The sequence below is a fragment of the Leptodactylus fuscus genome, chromosome 5 (assembly GCF_031893055.1).
Source record: "Leptodactylus fuscus isolate aLepFus1 chromosome 5, aLepFus1.hap2, whole genome shotgun sequence".
Classification (NCBI taxonomy): domain Eukaryota; kingdom Metazoa; phylum Chordata; class Amphibia; order Anura; family Leptodactylidae; genus Leptodactylus; species Leptodactylus fuscus.
The window spans coordinates 148,799,465-148,812,303 of NC_134269.1; the positions used below are offsets into that span (position 1 = coordinate 148,799,465).

The window sequence follows — 12,839 nt, forward strand, 5'->3', positions numbered from 1 at the left end:
GGGGTTTTTTTTGCAACTTCGATTTTGGGTAATGTTTTAGATGGGAGTGGAGCACATCTTCATCACCGAATATACAGGTATGTACAGACACTAGCATAATATCAATACTAATATTAAGAAAAAATGACTATTGAGTGTAAGTACCACATTTACTCTAGCACTATATGTATGTGTAACTATATGTGTACTATGTAACTGTCTAGATAGGAATAATGAAGAGAAATGAGTGGCGTTTGTGGGCGGGTAGGAACTTGTGTTCAGTAGGACTACTTCTTCCTAGAGCCGGTTTCCAGCCGGAGCGCTTGCTGAAGCGGAGTGTGCTGGAGCAGGCGGGCACAATATGGCGGAGTACATGCAGTTAGTACGGAGGGCGCTGCAGCAGGTTCGGGCACAGGGCGGAATTACCGGCTCCTTCTGGCAATTGCTCAGGTCAGCGTTGTAGATACGTATTCGGTGCGGGTGTGTTCGGCCCCCACAGAGGGGTGCAGCAGGCTTTTGTGTCCCTTCCACCTTGGCTGTCACCTTGTAGTGTAGTTGTCAGTGCCTGACCTCTGCTGGCCGGTAACACGGCTACGGTGCGGGGTTTAGCCCGGATATCAGTGCTGAGCTCTGGCATGTTATGTGGCATGTTAGCAGACGTGAAGTGACGACTTCTATACAGGATACCTTATTGTGCCACCATTGCTGAGTGACTCTTCAGTTTAATGGGGTTTTCAGAAAGTTAAAGGGATGTTATAGTTCATATTCGTAATCCTTGCATAGCCTTAAAATAGCAAACAGATTGTGGATAAGGCCCCACGTGGCGTCCCGCAGCAAAAGCGTAGTGGGACAAACCATGGTGGCATCGCATCGCAGTTCTTCCCGCAGCGCTTTTTACAGAAAGCACCATAGGTTTCCTCTATGGACTTTCTGCTACAATGATACCTATAGGGAAAACACCGGTATTTCTATAGGTATAATGGACTTGCAGTAATTTCCAAACCGCAACAGTTTTGGAACTCACTGCATGTATTTTATAGCAAAGTATTCCACTTTGCTGTGACTGTAAAACGCTGCGTTTTTTTCTGCGGTGTTTTCATCACATGGTGCTCCGGTCTAACCATTGTGATTACAACTAGAAACTTGGCACATTGTGAGTGTATTTTGGGCTAAAATTCTTTGACTCACTAGACATGGGGGTGTGAATTCCTAAGAAAAGGGTGAATTGCCAAAAAGATAATATTTTTAAAACTCTGGCTCAAAGTAAGCAAATTAAAAGGTTGTATAAACTTTGTCATTGTAAAGATATGCTCTATTTTATTGTTTATTTCTATAGCACCATTAATTCTCTGGTGCTTTACATTTGAGGGTTACATACAGTACACAAAATATACAAACAAATATAATACTAACAATGACCGACTGGCACAGTGGGGTAGAGGGCCCTGTCCGCAAGGGCTTACAATCTATTTATGATCCAGCATCAGCCACTGTAATAAGTCTGGTGCATTTTCAGACTTTTTCATTATTAGTAATTCTGACCCAACTCTCTATTTGGCTCGGTTTGGGTCTCCCAGTGTTTATGACCCTTGGGCTGAATGTGAGTGATGCAGCCAGTTAATGGTGTTCTTGGCTGTATCGCTCACATGTGGACAGAATTTAGATGGGGAAACTGAACAGAGGTGGAAGTATACAGTGCAAAATTAGAAAAGACGATTCTCCAGCATGCCTATTAAAAATTAGCTTTTACTTCATATTCTTAAAAAAGAGAACATCACACATATGGATCCACAATAGAATAAAAACAGGACCTAACATTTGTTGTTGGAAGTATACAGTGTTCATCACACATTGCTTTTGAGGCCGGGGCCCCATGGCCGAAAACGCTGCGATTTACAGTATCTGCAAAGTGGATGGGATTCATGCGAATCCCATGCCCACTTTGCGGGAAAAACCGCAGCATGGACATGCTGCGATTTCCAAAACCGGTGCAGTTTGGAAATTGCAGCATGTCTATTATATCTACGGAAACGCTGGTGGATTTCCCGTGGATATAATGGTAACAGAAAGTGGAGGAAAACTCTGTGAACTTTCTGTTCAAAGCGCTGCGGGAATAACCGCAACTAGAGATGAGCGAGTACTGTTCGGATCAGCCGATCCGAACAGCACGCTCCATAGAAATGAATGGATGCACCGCGTGCCGGCTACGTCCATTCGTTTCTATGCGAGCGTGCTGTTCGGATCGGCTGATCCGAACAGTACTCGCTCATCTCTAACCGCAACGCGTTTAGCATAGTGTTTCTAGCCCGTGGGGCCGTAGCCTAAAAGGGTTTCTCAGGATAGAAATACTGATGACATACCCTTAGAATAGGCCATCAGATTGGTAGGACTCCCATATCTGGGACCCACTGATTGAATTGGCAACAGTGATGCAGTAAATGTCACTTGCACGTCACAGACCAGCGACGTCACATTTTTAGTCCCAGAAAACTCCCATAGAGTTTGTCCAACTTTTTTTTTTTTTTTTAAAATCTTTAAAGGGCTTGTGCAGTTATGGAACCTTATTCCCTTTCCAGTGGATAGGGGATAAGTGTCCATTACTGCACAACCCCTTTAATAGGGCTGCAGAAAGGGCCATGAATGTTTAAAAAACAAAACCCCTCTCCACAGTTCCTCATTTGCAGCAGGTCCTGTTTTCAGTTTATATGTCTCTGGACTGTTTGTGCCAGGTGACCGCTATGGCCAATCATAGGCCTCCATGGTGACCTCCTTCCAAATGGCAAATTTCAGAAATCAACCCTGAGACCTGTAAAAAGAGGACAGTGGAGAGGAGGTGAGTGAAGTTTTTCTTTTGTTCTTTGATCCATAGCAGCCCTATTAAGCTTTAAAAAGAGTATTGAACACATATTCACACAAACATATTATATTGTTGGTCACACATTGTTCAAGCACTTAACCTTTTGTCACCCCATATCTTAAATTTTATATATGATTTTTTTTTTTTTTTTTTTTTTTGCTGGGCCAGGTGTTCTTCTTTGTTATACCATTTTGGGAAATGTCTATTGCTTTCATCACTTTTTGTTCCAATCAGAGGTGAAACGTTGAAAAAAACGGCAGTTCAGCACTTTTGATTCTTTTTTTTCTGCCACGACATTCACCCTACGGAAAAATATTTCGATCAGCCTCAACAGTAATATTACTATAACAGGCCTGGGATTCTTTATAATGCTCCCGGCTGTCACATAAACAGGTTGGCTCCAGCGTTCTCGCCGCACAGGAACTGGCCTGCAATGATCAAGGCACAGGCCCAGGGCAGGGGGTGGGGGCTTACAGGTAGTAATGCCCACGATCAGTGAACTACATTACAGCAGAGACTCAGTAGCTATGGTGACCGCTCTGCAGCAGAGCGGTCGTCATCAACTATACAGACCCAGCATCCACCATAATTGCACAGCAGATGCTGGTATGGGTTCGCACTGCCCGGATGCCCCACTCCTGCCAACTCAGGAAACCCCACTGTATGAACCGCGCAATGCATTCAAACTATAAGACCCTTTTTCCTCCCAAATTAGATGGAACAAAAGTGCATCCTATAGTCTGAAAAATACGTTCTATGCAGTTGGTATAATATATGGTATAAAATTCCTAATCCCGACAGTGTTTTCAACCAGTGAGATATCTGGAAATAATTTAGCATTGCAACCTCAGTGTCTTATGAAGGACCAGAATCTCCTCTTACATATGACACCGAAAGCAGGTTTGTATGTTTTATAATGTCCGAGAAATAACTGTTTGGAGTGACCCTACCCCACCCTAATTTTCTCTACATGTTACACAGCCCTTACTCTTGTACACAGTAATTTTCGGTGAGAGGCAGGAACAGATCTCGACACAGAAGCAAGGGAAAGAGTGAAATTGCAGGATTTCATAGAAAGGATCCAGCATCTATTAATAAACTATATTACAACATTTATTAATGACATAAATACTGCCAGAAAATCAAAAGTTATCCCAAAGCTTATTTATGCTTCAAGAGCTTCTGCTGTGCAAGATTGGTTTCTGATTGACTAAATAGTTGTTTATTTGTCTTATACTAAATACACAACTATGTACAAAAGGATAGGAGTTTGGGTTTATTTTTCTTGCATCAATGTTATGTAGATATGTAAAAAAAAAATAAAAAATTCAGTTCCTATGTCATTGATGGTATCATTGGGAGGATTGTTAGGGAAATGACCTGTGTTATGTTGACATAGCTTTTAAATCATTCTTGTTGCATGTAGTTGCCACTAGGGGGAGCATGTGTTCTTATATTATTTGTTCATACAGCACCGTCATATTCTATATTTTCTGTACAAATTATTTTTTTCCAAAAATATGTCACTTTATATGGCAATTACTTTGAGATGCTTGCACAAGTGATTTTGAGATTCTGCTTTCGTGACACATTGTACTTCATTTTAGTGGTAAATATTGATCAATATTTTTGTATTTATATAAAAAATTTATAGGAAATTGATGGAAATTTGGAAAAATTTGCAATTTTCAAAATGTCAAATGTGCTTTTCAGACAGTCATACCCTCCAAATATATTAATAAATATTATCTACCATAGCTCATCCTTTTTATCGTCCTTTAATTTATTTTGGACTTTAGAAGGCTTTTAAAGGCCTATATATTTACATCGCACAGGATCTGTTTTATAGTGATCGTGCAATGTTATTACAGCCTGTAATAATATCACGTCTGCTATAAAACAGATCCTGTGTGATATATAGTGGAGGGCCCCCACACAGAATAGTCTGCCCCACAGTGGGCCCCCAACACAGTGTAATATACTCCACAGTGGCCCCCACACAGTATAACATGCTCCTGTACTTTCCTACATCCCCATGAGCAGCAGTTGAGTGGCCTCCTTCCACCACAAAGCAGATGTTAATGAATGATGTCATCACGTCTGCGATGGGGAAGAGGTTACCATTTTCTGGCAGTGTATGTACATTTGCACATACACCTGAAAGAAGCGATCGCTCACTGGGAAATCTGGGGCAGCTGTCCCAGATTCCCCATTAGGCTAAGGCCCCAAGAGATGATGCACAGGTATAAAGCGCTGTGGGAAAAACTGCAGCAGGAGCGTGACACGGTTCTTACCGCAGCGCTTTAAACAGGAAGTTTGTGGAGTTATTCTCCGCCAGTGTTTCCGTAGATATAATTGACATTCTGCAGTTTCCTAAACCAGCCTTAGTGAGTTATCCAGAAGCCTGGTTGGGGCAACACCGCGCTTGTCTACAAAGTGGGCTCCATTTGCCCCTTCTGGCACGCATGCCATAGGTTCACCAACATGGCCCTAGGGGATTGAAAACTGCATCCTTCAAATCAAATAATTTATAAAGGGGTGCAGTGAGCATTAGTATCCCAAACATGAATGTACAGTGGATAGTGAAAATGAATATGCAAGCTGTGCAGCATACATTGGGTACACCAAATTCGCTGCTATTTTCCAAGTACCTCCTATGATTGTGGGGTTGGGCCATCAATACTAGATTTGCAGTGGTCTGGCACTCAGAACTCCCTGTAGATCACCTGTACTTAAACAGTGTTGTTCCTGGTAATATTTATATATTGGGAGACATGCTGCTCACTCGCCATATAAACTTTAGCAATAGGTGTAGGTACTGCAGCTCCCATAGACTTCAATGTACCAGTGCTGCAGTACCAAAACTCAGCACTATAAATCATATGGTGAGTGAGTAGCATGGCTCCTGGTATGTATACACCTGGCTTCTGGATGCTGGACCTTTATTATTCATTTTCTCTTTGTTACAGACACAAATATGGCTTTGAGATTAACATGCGAGAAAAGGTCAGAACAGAGATTAGGATTTTACATCAAATTCTGTATAATATACACGTCTCATTTGAAAAAATCAACTTGGTTACAAAATGACAGCTTTCAAAATGATCACTATTGCCCCTTCTCCTTAACAATATGTCACACATCTGATGGTGCGCCCATGGATGACGTGTTTGTGTGTATTTTATATATTTTTCTTTATCTTCAGTGAGAATTACCTTATTTAATTATGATGATCCTCTGAGAATAACAGGTCATTCTATGTTGTCAGTGGGCTCACCATTACTTGCTTGATCTTAGACAATGTGGAAGTGCAGAGATATTTTCTGCAATGTACATAAAAGTTCAGAATATTAAAGAGGAGTAGTGCAGGGGTGGAAATCAGTGTTTTTACGGGACTGCGTTTGTAAGGCTGACCCCACATGTGATGGTTATTTCTTCTAACTACACCGTTAAAGATACATCCGTCTAAGCATGGGAAAAGGAGAATGGAATTCAGTTAGGAAATCAAATGCTTTTCAGCTACGTTTGTCAGCAGTCCGTACACGAATGTCAGGCTCAGATGTAAATATAAGTGCAGAGCTATAGGAGCTATACTGTATACTGTAGTACCTCTGATCTGGCAACAGTTTAATAAGAAATGTATTTTACATTTTTTTTTTTTCTCTTGTCTTGTAGGTCTGGTGACTTGAAAACTGGCACACTTGTTGGAATTGACAAGTATGGCAACAAATATTTTGAAGATAAGCGTTACTTCTTTGGTAAGACTACTCTTTAGATGTAGACTAATGTAGATACAAGATACCCTGTTCCCAAATTTGCTGAACATGTTTTGTATTAGTATTAATAAATTATATAATAACCAGTGCTGGAGGTCTTAGTGTATTTTGTAGCTTTACTTCCCCCCCCTTCCGCCCCATTAAATTTGTTACAGAAGAATAATCAGGAGAAACCACATGTAGCAACAATTGGCTTTTTAAGTGATGGTATTTAATAAGAATAAGGGCTCGTTCACATCTGCGTTGTTCGGTCCTTATTGCAGGTTTCCGTTTCCTGCATAAAACAGATGCAGGAGACGGAAGCCTGCAGGAGACTCTCTCACCCATTCATTTGAATGGGTGAGAAAGCTGTCCGGCCGTGCCCGGCGGTGAGCGTTTTGCGCTCTCCGCCGCAAAACCGGGTTTTTTAATCCGGACACAGAGTCGGACTTGCAGTACTCTGTGTCCGGATAAAAAAATCCGGTTTCGCGGCGGAGAGCCTAAAACGCTCACCGCCGCGCACGGCCGGACCCGGTCTATGGTTTCCGTCTTCTGCCATGCAGAAGACGGAAACCATAGTACGGAGACCCTGAACGCAGGTGTGAACCCAGCGTAAGGAATATTTTTTTTTTTACCTACCTGACAGTTGAATCAGGGCAAGGGTTTTCAGATTTTCCCATTTATAGAAAAAAACTTTACAAGTGCTAGGAAATACAATAAAATAAAAATAACAATACTTACGCTGAGTTCACACTAGCGCCCGATCTCTGTTTTCAGGTTTCTGTCTTCTGCAGACAGAAGACGGAAACCTGTTAGACCGTGTCCAGCCGTGAGCGTCTTATGCTCTCCGTGGCGAATCCGTTTTCTTTTTTTTAACCGGACACAAAGTCCTGCATGTCTGACTTTGTGTCCGGTTAAAAAAAAAAAAAGCATAAAAAGCTCACCGGCGCTCATGAATGGGTTTGAAAACTGACTGCAGGTTTCCGTCTCCTGCCCAGTTTCAGGCAGGAAACGGAAACCTGCATAAACGGAGACTGGGCGCAGATGTGAACGAGCCCTTAACCCTAGAACGCATACCTGGGGCCTTTTAGGCCTGCATGCTTAACTTTTTGCTCCATTATAATAAAAATTTTGCCCACTATTCAGATTTCAATTTACAATTTTGAAATAAACTTGTGAAAGTAATTTAAGTGTGTTTTTCTATATTATTTGCATGGGGGATAAAAGGCCCCCAATACGTTAAAATTTATGTATTTTTAACGTCATGCGTTCTAGGGTTAACTAGTTTTATCTCCCACTGCTTCTAGCACTGTGCTCTGACTGTGCAGAGACAAGTTCTTGGCTGCAGCACTGATGTGCCTGCATACACCATGTCACTGGCCTCTGCTGTATACATCATGTGTCTGCAAAGGGCAGAAATTGCAGTGGTGACACAATTGTGACATAGTTTGTTTCGGCATTTCACCTTTGCATCCATGTAAGCACTCGCCAACAGGAGGAACTAGAACACAGCCTGAATTGGCTGGTGAGAAAACTGGTTCGCTGCTTTTATTTTCACACGTTTACTAGCACTGGGACAATCAGATTTTCGGATTTCCAAGAAAAAAAAAAAGTTAATTGGCGCTTGAAATATTATTTTGTTGGGAGGCGTAATAAATCCAAAGTATGTTTATATATCATGTCTCTTGTGCAGGACGTCACCGATGGGTAGAATATACAGTTGAGATGAATGGGAAATACACCTACTGGGAACTGGATGGAAGTATGGTACCCCCTGAGTGGTGAGTACAACTTATTTATAATGCTAGCCAGATCATTATGTAAATGTATAGTGAAGGAGAACTCCCACAAACTTTTTATTTTATTCTCTGATCTGCAGGTAATCTTCTTACCCACTCTTCTGGTCTTGTGACCAACAATCAGACTCCCCAACTGTCACAGCTTCTCATGTATGGACAGCAAGTCTCTTTCTGCATTCATTTTTATGAGACTCGCATCAAGGCCCTTATAGGAATGATTGGAAAAGCTGACTTCCTATCCACACATAAGAAGCGGTATCAGTTGGAGACTCAAATTGCACGTAACTGGACACAAGTAAGAACCAGAAGAGAGAGTATAACTCTCAGATGCAGCTGCTATTAAGAAAATTATCTATAATTTTACATCATGTGCCTTTCTAATGGCTCAGAGAATAACCATTTTTGTGGGAATTCTACAGGAGAATTACATTTTTTACTGATTAATTCTCAACTCGTGAAGGTATGTGATGTTTTATGTCTGTCTACTATAAGACTGCGGAATTTCAATAGCCTGAAGTCTACGCTCTGTTGAGGAAGATTCTATGCTTGCCATAGCATAAAGCAAGTTACGATATTTACCCATATTCCTGGGGTAGTCATGTGACCACTCTAGGCACATTTTCTCATTGCCCTCAAACACTGAGAGGGAATGAGAGGAGGGATCTGCGTGAACAGCAATGCATCATGGTAATTGTAGGCTAATACAGCAGGAAACTACACGTGTAAACAAATGTAGAGGTTGCCAGGAGCTCCCAGAGAAACCCAGAAATCATTCAAAACGCTGATAAAGGTATTTGGGTTTTTTTGTGAATCACATCTTCTATGTGAAAATTAAAATTGACATGTAAGGAGGGGTCGTGCTGCTGAAAATAATGCAATCTTTTATCATCACCGATTGTTTTGTCTTCTCTATAGCTTGCATACATAACTGACTGATAATAAGCATATGTCTTCTGTTAGTTAACTCTCCATGTAAAGGTAAGGACGTGTGTTCAGATTTTGTTGATGCAGTTTCTGACGCCAAGGAGTAGATTATAAAGGGGGTTGACCTATAAAGGACAGATAATTCTTCTCTTCAATCCACTCCTGGTTTTGGCTTCAAAACTACAACAACAAAACCTGAACATTTCAGGAAATTGCATTTAATATAAGACATAAGTTTTTGTCAACTTCTAGGGCAAAGTTACATTTTTTTATTTTCTTTGGAAAATATCTGAGGAGATGGTTTTTGCCCTGCCAAGTTTGTTTTCTCACAATATTCACCAGCTCTTCCAGAACAATAGCCAGTCACTGAGCACTTCTTGACACTGTTCCATACAGGAACCATATGGTGATATTCTAGCCAACAATAATGTACTAAATGTTTGCCATTTCCTATGAATACTTGCACAGTACATGAATGATATTATAAAAAAAAACAAACAATGTTTTGTAGGAGTGTATTTGTTTCATCACCCTTCAGCATTTACTTTTTATGTCAGTGGGCCAGGGATATTCCTCTACTACATGTCTCCAACATATACATAGGATGTGGCATGCTTTTTATTGAACTTATTCACATTGCCGGTGACAAGAACCACTTAATACCAAAATGGGGTTTTGTTGTGATCCATAAGGGTAGTCCTATTTGGCTCTAACATATGACTGACGTGGCTCTTGGATTTGCATTATATATATAAAAAAAATGTGTTAAAGGGGTTTTCTGGGCAAAAAAATGTTTTATAAAAAAAAAAAAAATGGGTTATTGAATGTACCTATATACTTCTTAGTGTGTTTTGAGTGATTTCTGGGTGTCTCTGGAAGCTCTTAGTGTCTCCTACTTTTGTTTACATTCTTCTGCTTCCTGCTATGTAACTTCCTAATCCCTCTCACCTCACTACCCCCTTCCCTGTCTAGCTATCCTATATGTCCTACCCTACCTACTCAGCCCAACCCCCGACCCATATTACCGTATTTTTCGGACTATAAGACGCACTTTTTTTCCCCAAAATTTCAGAGGAAAATGAGGGTGCGTCTTATAGTCTGAATGTGGGTTTGCAGCATGGCCGCGCTACTGCCACCGCTGGTTTTCTTCAGCGGCAGTAGCGCGGCAATCCGCAGGCCCCGGCAGCTAAGACAGTCCCCGGCATCTGCTGTAATAGACCGGCGGATGCCGGGGAGTGTCTTAGCTGCCGGGGCCTGCAGATTGCCGCGCTACTGCCACCGCTGGTTTTCTTCAGCGGCAGAAGTGTGACAATACTGCAGGCCCCGGCAGCTAAGACACTCCTCGGCATCCGCCGGTCTATTACAGCAGATGCCGGGGACTGTCTTAGCTGCCGGGGCCTGCAGATTGCCGCGCTACTGCCGCTGAAGAAAACCAGCGGTGGCAGTAGCACGGCCATGCTGCAAACCCACTGCTCCTCCGCAGGTCCCGACAGTTAGTTAGCCCCCCCCCCCCCCCCCCCCGGCCTCATACCTTTAGTGATGCAGGCCGGCACCTGCACGGCGAGGCCGCAGGAGCCGACCTGTTCCGATGACAGCCGGGAGCCTAATGAAGGCTCGCAGGCCTGTCATAGCTATATATTACTATCGCGGCTGGTCTATGACCCTCCGCGATAGTAATGTATAGAATCTCCCATAGACGGCAATACACTTGTATTGCCGTCTATGGGACTTGCAATCAAATGATTGCAGGTTCAAGCCCCCTAGGCGGGGGATATTAAAATAGTAAAAAAAAAAAAAAAAACACTTAAAAAAAAATATAATAAAAAATAAATAAAAGTTCACCTCCTTTCCCTAGAATACATATAAAAGTATAACATTACTGTGAAACATATACATTAGGTATCCCTGTGTCTGAAAATGCCCGGTCTACACCTGGCCCCACAAAAAAAACGCCCTATACATCCCCGTACAGCTGCAGGGTCACCTGTCAATGTGGCCTTGCAGCTGTTCCAAAACTACAACTCCCATATATTAAATATTTTACCATTTTTTGCCTGAAAATTTTTTTTCCCTATTTTTCTCCTCTAAAACCTGGGTGCGTCTTATAGTCCGAAAAATACGGTACATACTTACCCTTCATGGCTTCTTCCTGTGAGATGGTCTCTTCTCCTCCTGTACTGTGTGTGTGCTCCGACGACGAGTCACCTCCACTGCGCATGCGTAGATTTACTGGCAACAGTGCGTGCACACTACTAAGAGAAGAGTGCACACCCTGCCAGTACAGAAGGAGGACCCGTTTCGCCGTAAGAAGCCGTTGGATGGGTAAGTATAAGTGAAGTGGATGGGGGTAGTAGTAGTAACGATCCGTTTGCGGAAATGGATAGTCACTGGATTATCAGAAAATGGCAGTGGGGCGTTCACATGACCACCCCAGAGATATGGGTAAATATACATTATTTTTTTTTTATATTAATGTTATTCAAAAAGTAGGAGGGGGAGGGTGTTTAGATTAGTGTAGAGATTTCAAATTAACCCAGACAACCCCATTAATGCTTCTTTAAAAGGAACGATGAGAAATTTGTGTATTGTTTGAGTTATGTTATGACTTTACATCATTCTAGGCATCGCTGGCTGCATTGCATGACAGAAGATCCACCAAGCACTCATCCTCCTACAGTTCATAAGTATGTATGGCAGAACCATCAATTCAATCTGAGTGCCACTCCCGGCCAGTATGTACCATATTCTACCACTCGCAAGAAGATCGAGGAATGGGTTCCTCCTGCACCTTCTAAGAATTAACACTTTGTAGTGACCTACTGTATTTAATAAAAAAAACTCCTTTCAACATTAATGTAGTACTTCTCTTCAATTATAAGAAAAAGATCATGTCTAAAGGAAAGATCTGCTTTATAAACCCTGTATGGCTATTTCTTTCAAGCCTCTCAGTAGAAGCCTGGCTGACACATGTCTGTGGTGGACAAATGTCAGGAGTTGATATTTACTATTTAACTCTTTCAGCAAATATGCTAGTTGTTTTCTGTTCTCCCACAACTGGTTGATGTCTATGCTGGGAGTCTAAATATTCAACCATTGTAAGGTCAATCAAACCCTTTAAGAGTCTAGAATAGTGTCTATGGCAGAATACAGTGCTTTTTATTGTTTCCTCATAGAGAACATACATGCCACTTTTTTGACCCTACAGTAAATGTGGCAAACTAGGGCACCCCTGGCCTGCCTAGATTTCTGCCCACTGTCTAAAAAAGTGGCAAGCAAGGCACAGAAGTTGAGATGTGCAACAGTGTGCCCAAAATGTGCAAGTAGAGGCACATCTGCCTAGATATATGTGGGCTACTATGTGTAAAAGTGATGGTAGTAAGCAGAGTCCTGCTTGGAGGCTTCTCACATACTGGGTGTTGACTACTGAGGATCTTCAATATTTTCACTTAACAAATTGCATATTATTTTTCCATTGTGATAATTTTAGCAACTAAATAGTAACAGAGAATAAGACTTGACCACCAT

The 12,839-nt window shown here is 41.8% G+C and overlaps 1 protein-coding gene across 1 annotated transcript; it reads left to right on the forward strand.

Annotated features, from left to right (window-relative positions):
* The first annotated feature begins 296 nt into the window (after nt 1–296).
* NDUFA12 (NADH:ubiquinone oxidoreductase subunit A12) lies at nt 297–12,168 on the forward strand. The gene is made up of 4 exons (XM_075276323.1): nt 297–429; nt 6,512–6,594; nt 8,285–8,372; nt 11,936–12,168. The coding sequence occupies exons 1-4, from the start codon at nt 341–343 to the stop codon at nt 12,114–12,116; spliced, it is 441 nt and encodes a 146-aa protein (XP_075132424.1). The 5' UTR covers nt 297–340; the 3' UTR covers nt 12,117–12,168.
* Nucleotides 12,169–12,839: the final 671 nt, after the last annotated feature.